At 43.0% G+C, this 21562-nt stretch overlaps 1 protein-coding gene across 1 annotated transcript in view; it reads right to left on the bottom strand.

Annotated features, from left to right (window-relative positions):
• LOC126354347 (uncharacterized) overlaps nt 1-21562 on the bottom strand; it is a 203994-nt gene that overhangs the window by 137094 nt on the left and 45338 nt on the right. The window contains exons 2-3 of the mRNA XM_050003922.1: nt 21279-21329; nt 3006-3056 (exon numbers count right to left, since the gene is read on the bottom strand). Coding sequence (XP_049859879.1) covers nt 3006-3056; nt 21279-21322 — 95 coding nt within the window. The 5' untranslated portion in view covers nt 21323-21329. The remainder of the gene's footprint in view (nt 1-3005; nt 3057-21278; nt 21330-21562) is intronic.

The raw sequence follows: 21562 nt of genomic DNA, 5'->3' as shown, positions 1-21562 counted from the left end.
GGCGGCGGTACACAAATGCTGCGCAGCTAGCGCCATTCGACGGCCAACACCGCGGTTCCTGGTGTGTCCGCTGTGCCGTGCGTGTGATCATTGCTTGTACAGCCCTCTCGCAGTGTCCGGAGCAAGTATGGTGGATCTGACACACCGGTGTCAATGTGTTCTTTTTTCCATTTCCAGGAGTGTATATTATGACTATTAAGGTAAATAAATTGTTTGTTCACTATTAAAGTCTTTCATTCGCTAACTATGCCTATCAGTAGTTAGTGCCTTCCGTAGTATGAATCTTTTATTTAGCTCGCAGTAGTGGCGCTCGCTGTATTGCAGTGGCTTGAGTAACGAAAATTTTTGTGAGGTAAGTGATTTGTGAAAGGTATAGGTTAATGTTAGTCAGGGCCATTCTTTCGTAGGGATTTTTAAAAGTCAGATTGCGTTCCGCTAAAAAATATTGTTTCAGTTTAAGCACAGTAATTTATTAATTGTTCAAAGGCGACATTCCAACTGGAGTTCGTTTAGCATCTTTGTTAAGCATCTCAGTAATGCTCTCATGCTGACGAAATGATACCGCGACTATAAGTACCGTTCTTCGTTCGATCTTCTGTCTTCCATTAATCCCATCTGTTAAAGGTCCTAAAATGATGAGTTAAGCTCGCGAATCGAGGAACAGTGAGCCACCATGTGTAGTGGTACATTTCATGCAGGGTAACTGAAGGAGGTGGGACGGAAACACGCTCGGGCCACGGAATATTTCAGTCACTTGGAAGAACACATGGTAGGATTATTTGGGTATGGTAGGAATATGCAAGCGACCGAAAGTGGGTGCAGTTGAAAGAACAGTACCAGAAATTTGACCCACGAAGAATTACTATTATTAATGGTCGAACAAGTATTATGTAAGTCAGTTCTACCGTGGATGAATTACATGTCCTTAAGATTCTTTCATTGAATCTGAACCTGGCATTACTTTTCCTGCCATGTGTTTCAAGTGGTCATTCCACATTAGGTCATTCCGGATACTTACTTCTAGGTATCTTGCGTTAGTTGCTGTTTCTGATTAGTGGCCAATAGTGTTATAGTTTGGCTACTTCTCTGCAGTACGTTACGTTTATTAACGCCATGGTTATCGATCGTTTACAAGTCTTACTGTAATTCGCTACAGTCTTCTGGCGCTGCTTTCCACAGACAACTTCATCGACTAAGAACAGCCCATGGAGCTTTGGACGTTATCCGCTAGATCAGGGGTCTCCAAACTAGGGCCCGCGGGCCGAACCGGCCCGCGAGGGCCGGCAAACCGGCCTGCCTTAGCTGGCAGGTCATCCCTGGTATCCGGCCCGCCAAATATTTGAGGTGGTACCTATGCTGCCAACAATTGAGCTTCGAGGCCTATCGCAACCAATACACCGCGACATTGGCTCTGCAATGACATACTTTTTTGTCCGTGATATTCGCCAGAATAAAATACGCCAGAATTTTGGTCAGGTACGTCCACCAATCAAAATTATGTAATTAAATGAAAATCGTAGTTCGTTTCAGTGCTAGCTATTCCCACAACCTTGGATTTTTGCGATTTCATCTTTCCTTTAGCCTTACATTATGGTGATCATGGAGTGATAGGGTGCTTTAATACCACTAGGTAGATCTTGGCCCTTGTGACTTCGTGGAGGAGTCAATGCAGCCCGCGGACTAAACAGTTTGGAGACCTCTGCACTAGATCATCTGTATATATTATAAATAGAATGTCAATTTTTGGGTTCACCTGAAATTACCTTTACATCTGTCTCACATTGAGATATACACGGAGGTGACAAAACTCATGGGACACCTCCTGATATCGTTTCGGATATCTTTTTGCTCCACGTAATAAAGCAACTCGATGTGCCCTGGACTCAACAAGTCGTAGGAAGTCCCGTGCAGAAATACTGAGCCATGTTACCTCTACAGCTGTCCACAATTTCGAAATTGTTGCCAGTGCAGGATTTTGTGGACCGACTGGCATTCGAAGAGATTCGTGTCTGGCGATCTCAGTGGCCAGACCATTCGCTCGATTTATCAAGAACATCCTTCAAACCGGTCGCGAACAACTGTGGCCTGATGACGTGGCGAATTTTCATCCATAAAATTCCATTTTTGTTTGGGGAACAATGGCTGCAAACGGACTCCAAGTGGCCGAACATAACCACTCCCATTCAATGATCGGTTCAGTTTAATCAGAGGACCCTATTATTTCCATGTAATGACAGCCCACAGCATTTGGTGCCACCATCAACTTGCACAGTGCCTTGTTGATAACTTCGTGGTGTCTGCGCCACGCTCGAAACCCTAACATCAGCTCTTACTGACTTAGATCGGGACTCACCTGATCAGACCACTGTCTTTCAGTTGTCTAGCGTCTAACCGATATGGTCACGAGCCCAGCAGGGGCGCTTGGACCGTGTAACGGTGTTAGCAAAGGCGCTCGCGTCGGTCGTCTCCTGCCATAGCTCATTCACACCAAAGTTCGCAGCGCTGTTCCTCGAACGTCCCACATTGATTTCTGCAGTTGTTTCATCCAGCGTTGCTTGTCTGTTAGCACTGCCAACTTCACACGCAAACACGGCAGCCGTCGGTCGTTAAGTGAATGCCGTCAGCCACTGCGTTGTCTGCGGTGAGAGGTAATGCCTGAAAATTGCTATTCTCACCACACTCTTGACGCTGTGGATCTGGGAATACTGAATTCCAAAGGATTTCCGAAATGGAATGAGCCACAGTTGTTGCTCCAACGACCATTCCGTGTTCAAAGTCTGTTAATTTCCGTTGTGTCGCCATAATCACTTCCGAAATCTTTTCACATGAACCATCTGAGTGCAAATGACAGATCTGTCAATGCACTGCCCTCTTATACCTTGTGTACTCGGAACTACTGCCATCTGCATATATAAATATCGCTATCCCATGATTTTGTCACCTCGGTGTACGTTTCCCTGTAATTAACTGCTTCAGTAGAAAAAGCCATTATGTTGGCTGTTTACCTTTTTGAGCATTCACAGCATGATGGATCAGTTGTCTCCAAGGAACTCATTCTAAAACAGAACAAAAAGAGTGTTACTTAGTTAGGTACATGTTCCGTAGATCATTTGAACGAATGATGTGTAACGAATCAGTTTGCAATTTGTGTATAAGTGATTAGTGGCCATATTAATGAACATATAATATTTTACTGCTAATCAGGGAACTACACTTAAAAATTATCTTCTTTCTTCTATTCAGACTACGGGTTTTTAAATACACATTCATCCGCAGAATAGACGGAATCCTTCAGAGAAATAATTTTATATTAGATTAAAAACTTGCTTTTTTACTTGTCAGTCATTTTATGGTACTGGGCAAATAACTGCATGTAACACTCTGAGCCATTGAGAGCTTTAATGTACAAAAAGATCATACTTCCCTCTGGTGTTGTGGATATGGGCATCACTACTACACTCCTGGAAATTGAAATAAGAACACCGTGAATTCATTGTCCCAGGAAGGGGAAACTTTATTGACACATTCCTGGGGTCAGATACATCACATGATCACACTGACAGAACCACAGGCACATAGAAACAGGCAACAGAGCATCCACAATGTCGGCATTAGTACAGTGTATATCCACCTTTCGCAGCAATGCAGGCTGCTATTCTCCCATGGAGACGATCGTAGAGATGCTGGATGTAGTCCTGTGGAACGGCTTGCCATGCCATTTCCACCTGGCGCCTCAGTTGGACCAGCGTTCGTGCTGGACGTGCAGACCGCGTGAGACGACGCTTCATCCAGTCACAAACATGCTCAATGGGGGACAGATCCGGAGATCTTGCTGGCCAGGGTAGTTGACTTACACCTTCTAGAGCACGTTGGGTGGCACGGGATACATGTGGACGTGCATTGTCCTGTTGGAACAGCAAGTTCCCTTGCCGGTCTAGGAATGGTAGAACGATGGGTTCGATGACGGTTTGGATGTACCGTGCACTATTCATTGTCCCCTCGACGATCACCAGAGGTGTACGGCCAGTGTAGGAGATCGCTCCCCACACCATGATGCCGGGTGTTGGCCCTGTGTGCCTCGGTCGTATGCAGTCCTGATTGTGGCGCTCACCTGCACGGCGCCAAACACGCATACGACCATCATTGGCACCAAGGCAGAAGCGACTCTCATCGCTGAAGACGACACGTCTCCATTCGTCCCTCCATTCACGCCTGTCGCGACACCACTGGATGCGGGCTGCACGATGTTGGGGCGTGAGCGGAAGACGGCCTAACGGTGTGCGGGACCGTAGCCCAGCTTCATGGAGACGGTTGCGAATGGTCCTCGCCGATACCCCAAGAGCAACAGTGTCCCTAATTTGTTGGGAAGTGGCGGTGCGGTCCCCTACGGTACTGCGTAGGATCCTACGGTCTTGGCGTGCACCCGTGCGCCGCTGCGGTCCGGTCCCAGGTCGACGGGCACTTGCACCTTCCGCCGACCACTGGCGACAACATCGATGTACTGTGGAGACCTCACGCCCCACGTGTTGAGCAATTCGGCGGTACGTCCACCCGGCCTCCCGCATGCCCACTATACGCCCTCGCTCAAAGTTCATCAACTGCACATACGGTTCACGTCCACGCTGTCGCGGATTGCTACCAGTGTTAAAGACTGTGATGGAGCTCCGTATGCCACGGCAAACTGGCTGACACTGACGGCGGCGGTGCACAAATGCTGCGCAGCTAGCGCCATTCGACGGCCAACACCGCGGTTCCTGGTGTGTCCGCTGTGCCGTGCGTGTGATCATTGCTTGTACAGCCCTCTCGCAATGTCCGGAGCAAGTATGGTGGATCTGACACACCGGTGTCAATGTGTTCTTTTTTCCATTTCCAGGAGTGTATTTTCTAATTGTGAGTGATTTTTACAACAAATTTCTTAAGGGGTCACTGTACTGCGATGGAACAGTTAAGAAGTCTAACTTACTGAAGAGGTACCTACATGCCGACCACGGTTGAGCACCACCTATTATTTTTACTGCTTACTTTTGTGCCAACAGTTCTGTCTTTGTACCTGACGAGTTACTCCAAAAAATTCTTCAATAAGTATGTCGGGAGACCGATCCTATTGTTTACAAGACTAATAACTATACCAAGAACGAAGAGAGATGAACTTCATTGTTTTAGCAGATCAATAACACGCTTCTTCCGGTTCGAATTTTCATCAAGGCACGCAAGAATTAGTAGTATTCTACTCTGTTTACTGTCTCCCGATTGTGTGCTACATCAATTGTTGGTATACCTCTATTTGCTGCACAGAACTGAACATAGCGTGTTTTCTCAAAATTAAGGCAGAATTCATTTTCAGAGAACCACTTAATATTTCTTTGGACTACATCGTTAACAATCTCTTCTGTTGCTTTCTCTCTAATGGGATTTATTATAACACTAGTATCATCTGCAAAAAGTATCAATTCTGCTTGGTGAATGTTTAGTGAAAGGTCATCCACATAGATAAGGAATAGGAGTGGATCCAAAACAGGTCCTTTTGCAAGTCCCTTTGTGATTTCTCCCCAGTCACTAAAATTTTCTCTCCTTTCAACATGTCATGTTACCTCCTAGAACTGTTGATCACATTTTTTATTTACACCAGCAGTTTCGGTAGACTGACCATCATCGGGTACACACAAGTATTCACAGCATCACGTTAGGCGAAATACAAAATCATTAACGTCAGACGATAAAACCGTAAATTAGACACTGTTATCGTGATATACAGAACATCGTCTACAAAAATAGTGCAAGGTAGCACGATCGTTCATGTTATAAATGCAATCGGCGTCAAATGGTATTATAGGGTAGAACAGTGATATGAGTCAGAGCCGTATCGCTTGGAAGATATAAAGGGTGAAGAGAAATGATCGCTCTCGGACTTCGCAAGGGGATTTCTCACATCCTAGCAATGTAATAATGTCTGTCACAAAATTCCGTTCCGTGCATATTTCCGACAGTAAACGGATGTTATAAATTTGCAATCTGGAAACACTGTAAATACATGTACAGCAGCTACGTCTGTCAATTTTTTCGAGCAGTGTTGTGCAGTTGGTGAGCTGTACAGTGTTTAGTATCTAGGAGGTAGAGGAATATTTATTTTTATTTGCTAAATGTGATCTGCATGGAACAGTATCTGGCGTCTTAATCATCATACAGAGATTATAGTGCGTCTTCTACAAAACATACGCACTTACGTACAACGAACACAGAAATGGAAGTATAATCGTTTTCACTGGTCTGCTTTTAAAGAAGCCATTTACACGTCTTCGACCCGAACTGTTTCGCACCACTGCATCTACCAGATTCCAAGCATGTTTTCTGTCCACCCTCCCCCAATGGTCCCATCGATTAGTAGCAACTATTGTTATTACCACGCTCAGGTCCTTTAATTTCGTTAGGGCCTTACGTCGCCAGTAGGGCTAGCAACAGATTTTGTAAATTATATCCGAACTCGGTTACCATTTGTGTGTATTATCACCATGGAACCACTAATCACCCCTTTCAACATTAAGTCTAATAAGCTTTCCAGTTTAGTAAGTACCTCGAAGGATTACTATTATTATAATTATTATTATTATTATTATCATCTATAGAAATGAGGAAATATATGTCTACTACCATTGTATAATTGTATTGTGTAATTCAAAAACGAACATTTCACAATTATCACTGTCAGGATGAATCATGCAGAACAAAGCTGTAAAAGAGGTTTTGTGCGTCAGGTGGAACAGCCCACTGCGGCTAATGTGTTTATATTGTATGCTCAGTTCACCAGCCAGCGATTAGTTGCTAGCGGAGTAGCTCACCAGTGACAGACTCCATGTACATTCGTACACATATCGTATTTTATTCTTGTGTTATTCAAAAACAGTGTGCCCGACGTATGAAATACGTAAACGATGAATATGAGGATATGTTTCTCGTGCTTGGTGCGTCTCATAATCGGGCTGATGTGAATATGCTGTTAGATATCCTGGTCGACGTCATCCAGATAAAAATATGTTTCGTCTTCTGGAGTTTTTGCCTATGGGAGACAGGTTCTCTCCTTCCACCATCGCATGACAGAGGTTGACCACGGACTCGCCGTACTCCAGCTACTGAGGAAGCTTTTCTGGAGGTCATACACATAGAACCCCAGCGAAGTACACATAGTGTAACAAGGCAGCTGCGTGCCCCGCAACTCACTGTCGTCGACGTGCTGCACTAGCATGGGCTGCACCCCTATCATTATGCTTTAACGCAACACCTGCATCCTGCAGACCGTCGGCTGCGGATGCAATTCTGTGAATGGTTTCAGCAACAAAAGGAATCCCACGACGACTTTATAACACTGTAATATGATCGGATGAAGCAGCGTTCACTTGTGTGGGTGTCTTCTGTATCGCAATTCCCACCATATGTGCGACGTTAACTCGCACGTCACAAGCGGCCGTGATTATGAAGTTCGCTTTGGCATCAACGTCTGTGCCGGAATATTGGGAGACAGGCGTTTAAGTACCTATTTCTTTTCTGACCGGTTGATTCCACGAAGGTATCATGCATTTGTCTCAAACTATTTGCCTAACGCAGTGGAAGATGTTCCACTTCATTTTCTGCAGAGGTTATGCAGGATGATGGTGCTCCTCCAGACTTTGGAGTCGGCAGCTCGTGGTCCAGTGGCACCGGCACGGTAGCTCAGCGTGTTCGGTCAGAGGGTTATCTGGCCTCTGTCATAAAAAAAAACTGAGTGAATGGATCAATAACGAACTTCAATGAGCGTTAGGTGGCGTCACCCACGAAAAAAAAAAAATTGGCTAGCGTTGCTGCCTGTGGATCACGGGGTCGTGGGTTCGATTACCAGACAGATAGGGGATTTTTTTCTGCACAGGAACTGGGTGTTTGTGTTGTCCTCATAATTTCATCATCATCATTCGTGACAGTGGCTAGATTGGACTCTGTAATAAATTGGACTGAGCAAGAATTGGGACTTTGTACGGGCGCTGATGACCGCACAGTTGAGCGCCCCACAAGCCAAACATCATCTTCATCATCCACACTTTGGAACGTGTTCAGGGAAATGGCTCGGACGGTGGGTCCAGTGGTATGGTCTCCACGTTCACCTGACCTAAATCCATTGGATTTCTTCCTGTGGGGGCACTTGAAGGAGCACGTGAGTTCTACTCTGCAGACGCACATGGAAGAACTGACAGTGTGTGTTCAAGGTGCTCCCGTATCTGTGGATGCAGCCATGTTGCGAAGATTCCAGAGCTGTACTATCCAGTAGGTCGCTCAATGTTTGAATATGCAGAGGGGCCACTATGAGCATCTGCTCTGAGGAAACGTTTTCTTTTTTAAATGTCATGCAGTCGTTAATATGGAAATCCTTATTATCACTGGCTGCCAATGTGCACATCTGAGCGGACATACTAGATGCAGTATAAATAACTAGTAGATATTGAGTTATTTGACAGTGCAATCGTCTTTAGCATCTCGAAAATTATATTGCTTTTGTAGTTATTCTGTACTATGACAGGTCATTTGTTTCAACTGCCTATTTCTGACTTGTCTGATCCTCCGTTACAAAACACTGTACTATGCAAGTGCCGGATACGAGTGGCTTACGAAACGGAGTGTACTACGTTATTAGACAGTAGAATGAAACTGGCAAATAAAAACGAATACGCTTCAACTTAGAATCGAGTTCTTGACCTCCGCCCCCCCCTCCCCCCCCCCCCCCCCCCCCCGCTGTTACTAACCCAAAATGTTGTTTATTGCCCCAACTACACAGCAATACTGCAGCATGTTGATAGAGGCAGTTACGGTACATGTAATCACAGTATTGGCAGACTGCCAATCTTTGAAGTCCGTTTATTATCGGAAATACGCGCAAGAAAACATGTTGTGAGAGACATTTTTGTGTTGCTAATATGTGAGGAATTGCCCTCTGCGAAGTCCGAGTGCGTGAATTTCTCTTTACCCTGAATAGACAGCAGGGATGCATCTGCAATGGTTGGCGCGAAGATGAGTAACTTTCATTATTTTTGTTTACTGTTTGAACATTAATATCACCTCCAACCGCGCTACTGACGTTACTTGCACTGGTAACGCGTTAAGAATAATTTCTATAACTTTCAGTTCGCATTCAGAGATTAATTGCAAATTTCAGTTACTACTGATAGTCAAGGGCAGACACAAAATACGAATCACAAATGCACCCTGTACGGGCAGCCGCCAAATTCTTAAGAGAATTCATTACGAGGCTATGGATAGTTTCCGAGAAATGTATGAATCTTTGTGTAGAATGTGATCTAGTGTAAAGACGGAAATATTTATTAAAATTGCCTCGGATGACGAACTTGTGCAGTCGCGTGTTAATTTAATTAGGCTAAGATCGGTTTTCGGGGTGGGGGGGGGGGGGGGGGGGGGGGGGGGGGGGCAACAAGTTAGTTACTGTGTGAAATGAAATGTGGTTTCGCTTAAAGATAGATTGAAATTGTTAAATGATGTCTCGGAAAATATACATCTCGTGTGAATACTAAGACCAAATGGAGCAATTTGTTCTGACTTCTTATTATGGTCTCGAGACAATTAGTATCCGGAAACTTTGGTATGGGTACTGATAGTGGACTGGCTCTCGGAATCATTTTCTTGGTTTTATGATTTTCTCAATAAAAATAAAATCAAGTGACATTCCAATATTTCATTTTTCTATCGCTCTGAAATCTTTCCCGTTTGCCACTTCGTTATGCACAGCACGTTACATTCTGTGGCCGACAGAGAAGAAATAATTTGGGACTACGGCTGCGAGTCATTTTCACAAGAAGTAAGCAATTTCCCTTCAGTTATGGCAGGAAAAGAGAGTACGGGTATTACATCCAGGAAACCATCGCGTTCGCTGCTCCTGGCATATCTTTTTGGTTGGATGTGTTACAGTCACGAACCTCAAAAATTTTTGTTGCAGTTCTGTGTATCCCTTTTGTGCTAAAGACAACCAATGTGGAGTAATGTTATTTCCCTTCTTGGTATTGTAATTATGGACCTCATTGTTCCTATTGAATTGTAGTGGATTATTTACACCAAACTTCATGAGGGAATAAATATATTCTGATGCAGTAGTCAGAATGCCCAACTCCATAAACAGATGTGTACAAGAAGATCATGGGCGAGCACCATCTACTATTCTTACTGTACGTTTTTGCGCAATAAAGATTTTCTTTCTTAAAGATGAATCACCTCAGAACATTATTCCATATGTCATAACTGAATGAAAATATGCAAAAATGTTACCTTACTGATTTATCCCTCCCCAAGATTTGCTATGACTCTAAGCGCAAATGCAGCTGAAATAAATTATTTAGGAGTTTCAAAACGTATTTTTGCCAATTTAAATTCTCATCAATATGGCCCCTAAGAATTTTAAAGTTTCCACCCTACTTATTATTTCCTCACTATGTGCTACACTTATCATTCGTGTAGTACCTCTGGCTGTGTAGAACGGAATATGTTGTGTCATTCTAAAACTGGGAGTGAGACCATTCGCAGAAAATCTGTCAATGATACTAATACGAAATTTGTTTACCATTTCTTCTGGTTCTGTACATATGCTTGAACTGATTACAATACCAGCGTCATCTGCAAAAAGAGCTAATACTGCTTGTTGTACACTAGACGGAAGATCGTTTGCATATATGATGTACAGAAGTGGCTCAACGACTGAACCTCGTTGAACCCCATGTATGATTTTTCCCCAATCAGAATTAAGTCCCTGGACTATATTGTTTCAATTAATAAGTACAACTTTCTGAATTCTTTTTGTTGGATATGACTTCGGCTATAACACCAGTCAAATGCCTTACACAGGTCACAGAAAATACCAACCCACACTATTTTAATCTTTAAAGCTCTAAAATCTGATGAGTGAACGTGTAATGGCATTTTCAGTAGAGCAACCCTTGTGAAACCCAAACTGTGATTTGCTAAGGATGCTATTGTTCCTAAGATGAGATACTATTCTAGAATACATGATCTTTTCCAAAATTTTGGAGAATGATGTCAGCAGTGAAAGAGGTCGGTAGTTACTGGCATCTCTCTTATCATCTTTCTTAAATAGGAGCATATTTTTGTCTGTCTGAAAAAAGGCCTTTAGTTAGTAATACTTTACATATTACAGATTAGACTGGACTTATTGTATGGGAACATAATTTTATTACTCTATCGAAACCAGATGAGCTTTTATTTTTGACAGAATGTATACTTTTCTTCATTTCTGAAGGAGAAGTAGGTAATACATTCACATGATTGAATTTCAAGAAAGTTACATTTTCAACATACTGCTGTGATTTTATTTTTGAACTGTTTGCCCGCATCTCGTGGTCGCGCGGTAGCGTTCTCGCTTCCCGCGCTCGGGTTCGATTCCCGGCAGGGTCAGGGATTTTCTCTGCCTCGTGATGGCTGGGTGTTGTGTATTGTCCTTAGGTTAGTTAGGTTTAAGTAGTTCTAAGTTCTAGGGGACTGATGACCATAGATGTTAAGTCCCATAGTGCTCAGAGCCACTTGAACCATTTTTTGAACTGTTTGTCCCTCTGCTTTCTACTACATTTAAGGAATAATTATTAAAGGCGTTTGCTACCTGTGACTCATCACTTATAGCCCTTCCATTCAGTTCAACAGCAATGGTGTCTTGTTCTGGCGCTGGTTGTCCTGCCTTTCGTTTTGCTGAATTCCATATACCCTTAAGTCTCTTGCCGTAAGTACTAATTTCTGACATTATGTGCATGTTCCTTGATTTTTAATAACCTGTCTTATTAATTTTGAGTAGTTGTTGTAGTGTGCAACTACCGAAAATCTCTACTTGTTGCTGCCAAAAGTTACATTTCCTTTTTCCTTTGAGAACATACTTTAATCCCTCTAGTGATCCATGGGAATGTAATGTCGAAGTTTCCTGTTACTTTCCACATAGGCGGTAGGATGCCCAGCCTAAAGTCAGCCGCTCACCATGAGTCAGACGCTGTTTGTAGCCGCCCCTCTGGAGTTCGGTCGCTACTTGTACTCTTTTTGTGCCCAAAGAGAGAAGGTGCCTCTTCCGCCAGCTCCGCCGTACAAAAGTCCATCTTCTCCGCCTTCGCTGCCGTTGAGGTCTTCACTGTATCCCTCCGGGCTTGGGACCGGCTATGGCTACCCAAGCAGTACATGGTACATGGTATTTCTCTCCATGTGAAAGATTTCAGAGATAAAACTTCCTCTCATTTGGATCTCCAGGAGGGGAACAGATTGAGAGTAGACGTATTTGAAAGGAAGAAAGGGACAGTGAAGGGAGGAAAGATACACATAGGAACATGGAATGTGAGGACACTACTGCAAGCAGGAAAGTTAGAGAATGCAGAACAGGAGATGAAAAGGAACAGATTAGATGCCGTCGGTTTGTATGAAATGCGATGGGGAGAGAATGGGGAGATATAAAGTAGAGATTATAAGCACTTTTACTCAGGGGAAATCAAGAGTGGTGAAAACGGAGTAGGAATATTGATAGGGCAAAAGTTGAAAAATAAGGTAATGAAGGTACAAAATATTGATGGAAGACTGATGATAATACGACTGAAGGGTAGTTCAAAAGATTTGATATTAATACAGGTATATATGCCAACCAGCCAGCATAGAGATGAGGAAGTGGAAGTATATTATGAGGAAATACAAGAACTCATCGAGAAAGAAAACAGAAATGCCTGCGTTATCATCATGGGGGACTGGAATACAATGGTGGGTTAAGAAAGAGATGAAGATACAGTAGGAAAATTTGGATTAGGAATAAGAAATGAGAGAGGCGAACGACTAATTAGTTTCTGTACAGAAAATTCATTAGCAGTGGGTAACACAGTATTTGAACACCACAAAAGGAGACGTTACACATGGATATCAAATTTGAATGGGGAAAGATACCAGTTGCACTACATCCTGATACAAAGAAGGTTTAGGAACTGTTTGAAGAATGCTGTAGCTCATCCAGGAGCAGATATAAATTCAGACCAAAAACTAGTGACCGGAGAATACAAGTTAAGTTGAAAAAAGACTGGACAGGTAAAGCAAAGCAAAGACTGAACGTAGAATGACTCTAAGAGGTAGGAAACACATCAGAATTGGATAACAGATTTATGGAAAAATGGCAAAGAGGTAGTGTCAATGAAAGTGTTAATGACAAATGGATAAAAATGAGGGAAGGACTCATGGGCTCTGCCAAAGAAGTACTAGGAATTAGGGTATCCAAAGCACCAGGAAAGAGTGGATAACAGAAAACATGTTGAAAAAGATGGAAGAGTGGAGAAAGTGGAAAAGTGTAAAAACTGAAGAAGGCAAAAAGAGGTAGAGGAAACTGAATAATGAGTTAAGAAGAGAAACTGAAGAAGCAAGAGAAAAATGGATGAAACAGAAATGCGACGAAATAGAGAAAATGGAGAGAGAGGTAAAGTATTAAACGATGTATAGACTGACTAGTGAGATAGTTTTTGAACGCAAAAGAAAGAGCAATAACATGGAAATAGAAAGAGCGGATGGTACTCTAGCAGAAGACCCACATGAGGTGTTGAACAGATGGCAAGAATATATTGAATGTCTGTACAAGGGGGATGAAATGCAAAGCGCAATTAAGGTTGAAGAGGAGCAATATGTACCGGAAGATGGAAAGGGATTTACCATCTTGGAAGCAGAAGTAGAAAAGGCGCTGAGGGAGATGAAGAATAGGAAGGTATGTGGAATTGATGATTTTCCAGCAGAACTGTTGAAGAGTCTGGGAAACAAGGCAAGAAAAGAAATAATCTACTTCTGTAACGAGATATATGACAAAGGGGAATGGCCTGAAGACTTCGTTGCAACAGTTATGATACCAATAGAGAAAAACAGAAACACTAAAAAATGTGAAGAGCACCGGGCCATCAGTCTAATTTCTCGTGCAGCTAAAGTCTTGTTGAGTGTGCTGAATAGAAGGTTATATGGCAAAAAGGATAGAGGGATTACCGAGGAGCAGTTTGGATTTAGAAGAGGAAAAGGAACAAGAGATGCTACTGGCCTGTTAAGAACTATAGAGGAAAGATATATGGAAAAGGGTAGAGAAATCTTTGCTGTTTTTATAGATGGAGAAAAGGCTTTTGACAGAGTTCAGTGGAACAAGCTGATGGATATTTTGAAGAGGAAAGGAGTAGACTGGAAAGAGAGAAGACATACAGAATCTATATTTACACCAGAAAGTAAGGTTAAGGACTGGAAATGAAATGTCAGAAGGAAGCAGCATTGGACGAGGTGTTAGACAAGTTTGTTGCCTTTGCCCACTGTTGTTTAACATATACCTTGAAGAAATTATTGCGAAAAGCTTAGATGGGAAAAGAGGAATATGTATTGGTGGAAAGAGAATAGAATGTAAAAGGTTTGCTGATGACATGGTATTAGTGGCAGAAAGTGAGCGGACAGTGAATAACATGCTGAAAGATCTGAATGAAGCTTGTGTGGAATATGGGATGCAAATAAACACAGCAAAAACAAAGAGTATGGTCATCAGTACAAGACGCAAACTGTCCAATATTAAAATAGGACGATCTGCCATTAGCCAGATAAGTGAATTTAAATATCCTGGAAGCACAATAACTGAAGACTAGAGATGTCACCAGGAGCGAAAACTCGAATTGCCATAGCGAAGGAGGCATTCAACAGAAAGAGAAGACACCTATGTGGCAAATTAGATAAAGGACTAAGGAAAATGCTTGGCAAATGTTTCGTCTGGAGTGTGGCACTATATGGGGCAGAAACATGGGCGTTGAGGCGAGAGGATGAAAAACGGTTAGCAGCATTTGAGATGTGGATGTGGAGGAGAATGGAGAGAATAAGCTGGATGGGAAGAGTGAGTAATGAAAGAGTATTGGAAAGGGTTGGTGAGATATGTGTGCTGAAGGTTGTTAGAGAAAGGAAAAAGTATTGGTTGGGACAGTCATTGAGAAGGGAGTGCTTGCTAGCAGATGCTTTGGAATGATTGGTTTGTGGGAGAAGACTGAGAGGAAGACAGAGATACAAGATGATAGACGACATAAAGGGAAGAGGAAATTATGTAGACCTGAAGAGGATGGCAGAAGATCGGACAGCCTAGAGAACTACCATGTGAAAACCTGCCTTTTGGCAAAACACTGATGATGATGAGTGATCCATGGTTTTTTGGATGGCTGTTTAGTGCCCTTTCTGATTGCCTTATGCAGAGAGCTATTTTCAAATAATGATATGGATTTATCATGGAATAGATTAAATTTTATGCTAGTACACGATTCATTGTAAATTACGTCCTATGACGTCTGCTGTAAACTATTCTTAAAAACACATGTCCTGGAGTCATTAACTATTCTAACTGATTTCCATTGAGGAGTATCCATACTACAAGATGGTTGTGATGTATCCTAACTATTTTTGCATAATGATCACAGAGAGCATTTGTTTCTAGATAAATTATTATTTTCTTTCTTTGGGCTTCATCAGAGAAAACATTATCAGTTAGGTTCCTACTTTCTTTGTACACCTCGTGTTGGAAAGATAATTACTGACATCAGGTTGTTGGATCCAAATACGGTTTCCACAGCATTCCTTTCTATCAGAATCCATTAGATAATCAGCACTGACGTTAGCACTGTCTATTAACTGCTTGCTGCTGTCTGACAGATGGCACAGTAAGGAATCCAGATTCCTACATCTACATCTACATCCGTACTCCGCAAGCCACCTGACGGTGTGTGGCGGAGGGTACCCTGAGTACCTCTATCGGTTCTCCTTTCTATTCCAGTCTCGTATTGTACGTGGAAAGAAGGATTGTCGGTATGCTTCTGTGTGGGCTCTAATCTCTCTGATTTTATCCTCATGGTCTCTTCGAGAGATATACGTAGGAGAGAGCAATATACTGCTTGACTCTTCGGTGAAGGTATGTTCTCGAAACTTTAACAAAAGCCCGTACCGAGCTACTGAGCGTCTCTCCTGCAGAGTCTTCCACTGGAGTTTATCTATCATCTCCGTAACGCTTTCGCAATTACTAATTGATCCTGTAACGAAGCGCGCTGCTCTCCGTTGGATCTTCTCTATCTCTTCTATCAACCCTACCTGGTGCGGATCCCACACTGCTGAGCAGTATTCAAGCATTGGGCGAACAAGCGTACTGTAACCTACTTCCTTTGTTGTCGGATTGCATTTCCTTAGGATTCTTCCAATGAATCTAAGTCTGGCATCTGCTTTACCGACGATCAACTTTATATGATCATTCCATTTTAAATCACTCCTAATGCGTACTCCCAGATAATTTATGGAATTAACTGCTTCCAGTTGCTGACCTGCTATTTTGTAGCTAAATGATAAGGGACCTATCTTTCTATGTATTCGCATCACATTACACTTCGCTACATTGAGATTCAATTGCCATTCCGTGCACCATGCGTCAATTCGCTGCAGATCCTCCTGCATTTCAGTACAATTTTCCATTGTTGCAACCTCTCGACACACCACAGCATCATCTGCAAAAAGCCTCAGTGAACTTCCGATGTCATCTACCAGGTCATTTATGTATATTGTGAATAGCAACGGTCCTATGACACTCCCCTGCGGCACACCTGAAATCACTCTTACTTCGGAAGACTTCTCTCCATTGAGAATGACTTGCTGCGTTCTGTTATCTAGGAACTCCTCAATCCAATCACACAATTGATCTGATAGTCCGTATGCTCTTACTTTGTTCATTAAACGACTGTGGGGAACTGTGTCAAACGCCTTGCGGAAGTCAAGAAACACGGCATCTACCTGTGAACCCGTGTCTAAGGCCCTCTGAGTCTCGTGGACGAATAGCGCGAGCTGGGTTTCACACGATCGTCTTTTTCGAAACCCATGCTGATTCCTACAGAGTAGATTTCTAGTCTCCAGAAAAGACATTATACTCGAACATAATACGTGTTCCAAAATTCTACAACTGATCGACGTTAGAGATATAGGTCTATAGTTCTGCACATCTGTTCGACGTCCCTTCTTGAGAACGGGGATGACCTGTGCCCTTTTCCAATCCTTTGGAACGCTTCGCTCTTCTAGAGACCTACGGTACACCGCTGCAAGAAGGGGGCAAGTTCCTTCGCGTACTCTGTGTAAAATCGAACTGGTATCCCATCAGGACCAGCGGCCTTTCCTCTTTTGAGCGATTTTAATTGTTTCTCTATCCCTCTGTCGTCTACTTCAATATCTACCATTTTGTCAACTGTGCGACAATCTAGAGAAGGAAGCACAGTGCAGTCTTCCTCTGTGAAACAGCTCTGGAAGAAGACATTTAGTATTTCGGCCTTTAGTCTGTCATCCTCTGTCTGAGTACCATTTTGGTCGCAGAGTGTCTGGACACTTTGTTTTGATCCACCTACCGCTTTGACATAGGACCAAAATTTCTTAGGATTTTCTGCCAAGTCAGTACATAGAACTTTACTTTCGAATTCATTGAAAGCCTCTCGCATAGCCCTCCTTACACTACATTTCGCTTCGCGTAATTTTTGTTTGTCTGCAAGGCTTTGGCTATGTTTATGTTTGCTGTGAAGTTCCCTTTGCTTCCGCAGCAGTTTTCTAACTCGGTTGTTGTACCACGGTGACTCTTTCCCATCTCTTACGATCTTGCTTGGCACATACTCATCTAACGCATATTGTACCATGGTTTTGAACTTTGTCCACTGATCCTCAACACTATCTGCACTTGAGACAAAACTTTTGTGTTGAGCCGTCAGGTACTCTGTAATCTGCTTTTTGTCACTTTTGCTAAACAGAAAAATCTTCCTACCTTTTTTAATATTTCTATTTACGGCTGAAATCATCGATGCAGTAACCGCTTTATGATCGCTGATTCCCTGTTCTGCATTAACTGATTCAAATAGTTCGGGTCTGTTTGTCACCAGAAGGTCTAATATATTATCGCCACGAGTCGGTTTTCTGTTTAACTGCTCAAGGTAGTTTTCAGATAAAGCACTTAAAAATATTTCACTGGATTCTTTGTCCCTGCCACCCGTTATAAACGTTTGAGTCTCCCAGTCTATATCCGGCAAATTAAAATCTCCACCCAGAACTATAACATGGTGGGGAAATCTACTCGAAATATTTTCCAAATTATTCCTCAGGTGCTGAGTCACAACAGCTGCTGAGCCCGGGGGCCTATAGAGACATCCAATTACCATGTCTGAGCCTGCTTTAACCGTGACCTTCACCCAAATCATTTCACAATTCGAATCTCCGTCAATTTCCTTCGATACTATTGCACTTCTTATCGCTATAAACACGCCTCCCCCTTCACTGTCCAGCCTATCTCTGCGGTATACATTCCAATCAGAGTTAAGGATTTCATTACTGTTTACGTCTGGTTTCAGCCAACTTTCTGTTCCTAGTACTATATGGGCGTTGTGACCGTTTATTAATGAGAGCAGTTCTGGGACCTTTCTATAGACGCTCCTGCAGTTTACTATTAGCACATTAATATTGTTATTCCTTGTTGCATTTTGCCTACTCCTGCCTTGCCGCGTCTCAGGAGGCGTCTTGTCGGGCCTAGGGAGGGAATTCTCTAACCTAAAAAAACCCCATGTGCACTCCACACGTACTCCGCTACCCTCGTAGCCGTTTCCGGCATGTAGTGCACGCCTGACCTATTCAGGGGGACCCTACATTTCTCCACCCGATAGCGGAGGTCGAGAAATTTGCACCCCAGCTCTCCGCAGAATCGTCTGAGCCTCTGGTTTAAGCCTTCCACTCGGCTCCAAACCAGAGGACCGCGATCGGTTCTCTGAACGATACTACAAATAGTTAGCTCTGATTCCACCCCGCGAGCGAGGCTTTCCGCCTTCACCAACTCCGCCAACCGCCTGTACGAACTGAGGATGATCTCTGAACCCAGACGGCAGGAGTCATTGGTGCCGACATGAGCAACAATTTGCAGTCGGGTGCACCCAGTGCTCTCTATCGCCGCCGGTAGGGCCTCCTCCACATCTCGGATGAGACCCCCCGGCAAGCAGACAGAGTGAACACTGGCCTTCTTCCCCGACCTTTCCGCTATTTCCCTAAGGGGCTCCATCACCCGCCTAACGTTGGAGCTCCCAATAACTAATAAACCCCTCCCCCCGTGTGCCTGCTCGGACCTTGCTGAAGGAGCAGCCACATGTCCACTCACAGGCAGAGCGGGCGATGCCACACGGCCAGCCTCCACAATGACCCTCCGCCTCGTGCGCCGCGAACGCCGCTGAACCCGCCACTCCCCTTGGGGAGAGGGTGGCCCAACCGCACCCGGTACCCGCGAAGATGTCTCGACAGCAGGGACAGTGGGTGAAGCATCTAACACCTGGGGTGCACCATGCGACGCACCAGACTCCCCACTGCCGCTACACTCCGAGGCAGCAGCCTGAAGACGGCTGACCGCGGCCATCAACACGCTCAGCTGTTCGCGAAGAGTGGCCAGCTCCTCCTGCCTCCGTACTTAGCAGCCACACATCCTATCCATCCTAAGAAATCAATTTACTATAGAGTGTTAATCAACTTTTAATTAGACTGCTAATTCACTAAAGGCGGTTGATTATTGACTAAACTGTGATTGCTAACCACTTCTTGTAGAAACAAGGAAAATAGCACTACCTGTCTCTGGACGGTATTGAAAACAAACACTAGCACTACTAGCACTATGGCTGACTAAAGGGACTTTCTGACTGTATTCAAAACAAACACGAGATCTATGGAACACTTAATAGCACTCTACTATTAAAGCTTCCTAAAAGCAAAAACACGCAGAAGAAGAAGTGACAAGAAAGAAAAATACAGATAATACTTAAATTAAGGTAGCTCGCTGCACAGCAGACGTGAACTTCCCAGTGTCGTTCTACAGACACTTGCAATTAAATATGAACTATTTTTCAGCATTCATTCACGAGCAAACACTTATATAAGCTGATCACTACAAAATCTAATTGTCTCAATGGTTTTGAACTTTCGTTCTGTCTTAATGTATGTAGCAACTCCTCCTTTTCCCATGCTATTTCCGCATTAGTAAATTGCAATATTGTAATCTTTTGTATGTAACTTATCTAACCCTGTGGTTATGTGGTGCTCAAACAGGAACAAGATATTATCTTTTCAGAGCTCTCTGAATTTTCTAGACAGACAATTACTCAATCCTTCAATATTTTGATGTAATAAGCTAACCTCACTTTTCTGTGGATTATTAAACGTTTTGTGGGAATCTTCTGTTATTTTCACTTCTTTCAAAACACTGCGTGTGAAAAAGTCGTGCAAGTGGACGTCTCTCGAGAGATGCGCCATGAATCACCATGTGCCTGGTTGAAAACAATAACACAGGCAGATTTGTATTCGGCGGCCAGCCAGATGTAATGAGGAGAGAACTTGTAGCGTATAGCAAGAGGGCAGTACGAAGAAGAGACAAGTAGATGGCTGGTACAGGCGTGCGTAATGGAAGACGAATTTACAACTTTTTCAAAGGTTCAAAGGATGGAAGGGGAACTATGAACCCATGCCATAATGTTCTCGAATATCAACCAACTTAACGACAAGAAACATGAACAAAGTCATGAAAATCTGGCACAAAATCGACAGGAACGGTTTACATCTCTTAGTACCATTATAGAAGGATTTAGAGGATGGGAAAATCATGATCGAACTGAATGTTCAGGATATACCTGTAACGTGACTGCACAAAGGACTATCAGTGAGAAAAAAAGGAAAAATTAGTGACAATATTGTGGTTACAGCTCTGGGGTGGCCGTCATTGATAGTTAATGTCCTATCACACTGTATACTGTCAAAATGATTTTTCACCTTGCAGTGAAGTAAGGATGTCGAGCATTATCCCATTTTACCAGTGTTTAACACATATTCTTGAATCATCCTGGAGGGCCGTAGTTAGTAAAAAGGTATGATATCAACATCACCTGCCTAATCCTGTACTGGGACTGTAAAAACACAGACTGCAGAAATAACGATGTAAATCATTAATAGCAGATGATGTAGTCAGTAAAATAAGTGACATGAATCTACTTCAATACTGAAAACATAGGAATGAGAATTGAAAAGAATATAGAAAGCGGTTTTATCACTTGTCCTGCCTAAATAAAATTCTTCAAAAGTTTGAACATTTTAAAGTTGTGCAATATTATCTGTGAATTTTATATTGTCTCTTATATTCAATAATGAGAAAAACTAAATAAAATTTTTGTCGTAAAATTCGTTTATTACGTACTTACCTCGTTGAACATGGGCAGCCTGACTCCATGCGTGTTTCAGTCATTGTCGTTCTGAAACATCAAACAAAGGGAATTTACTAAACGATACGCTCAGGAGCTACACCCTGAATCCATACTTCACTTACTGTGTACATCGGGAAGATACAGTAAAGAGAGTAGGTAATTCTGTTAGCCACGGGAAAAGATGGTAAAAATACGTTAAAGTGAGAAAAAACCGAATGGCATAGATCCAGGGAGCTCTTTATACAAAAAATAAAAAAAATAAACTTATCTGTTGATGACAA

This window comes from Schistocerca gregaria, chromosome 3 (assembly GCF_023897955.1).
Source record: "Schistocerca gregaria isolate iqSchGreg1 chromosome 3, iqSchGreg1.2, whole genome shotgun sequence".
NCBI lineage: Eukaryota > Metazoa > Arthropoda > Insecta > Orthoptera > Acrididae > Schistocerca > Schistocerca gregaria.
Note: the sequence above shows the minus strand (reverse complement) of the source record. Positions and strands in the feature narration are given on the sequence as shown.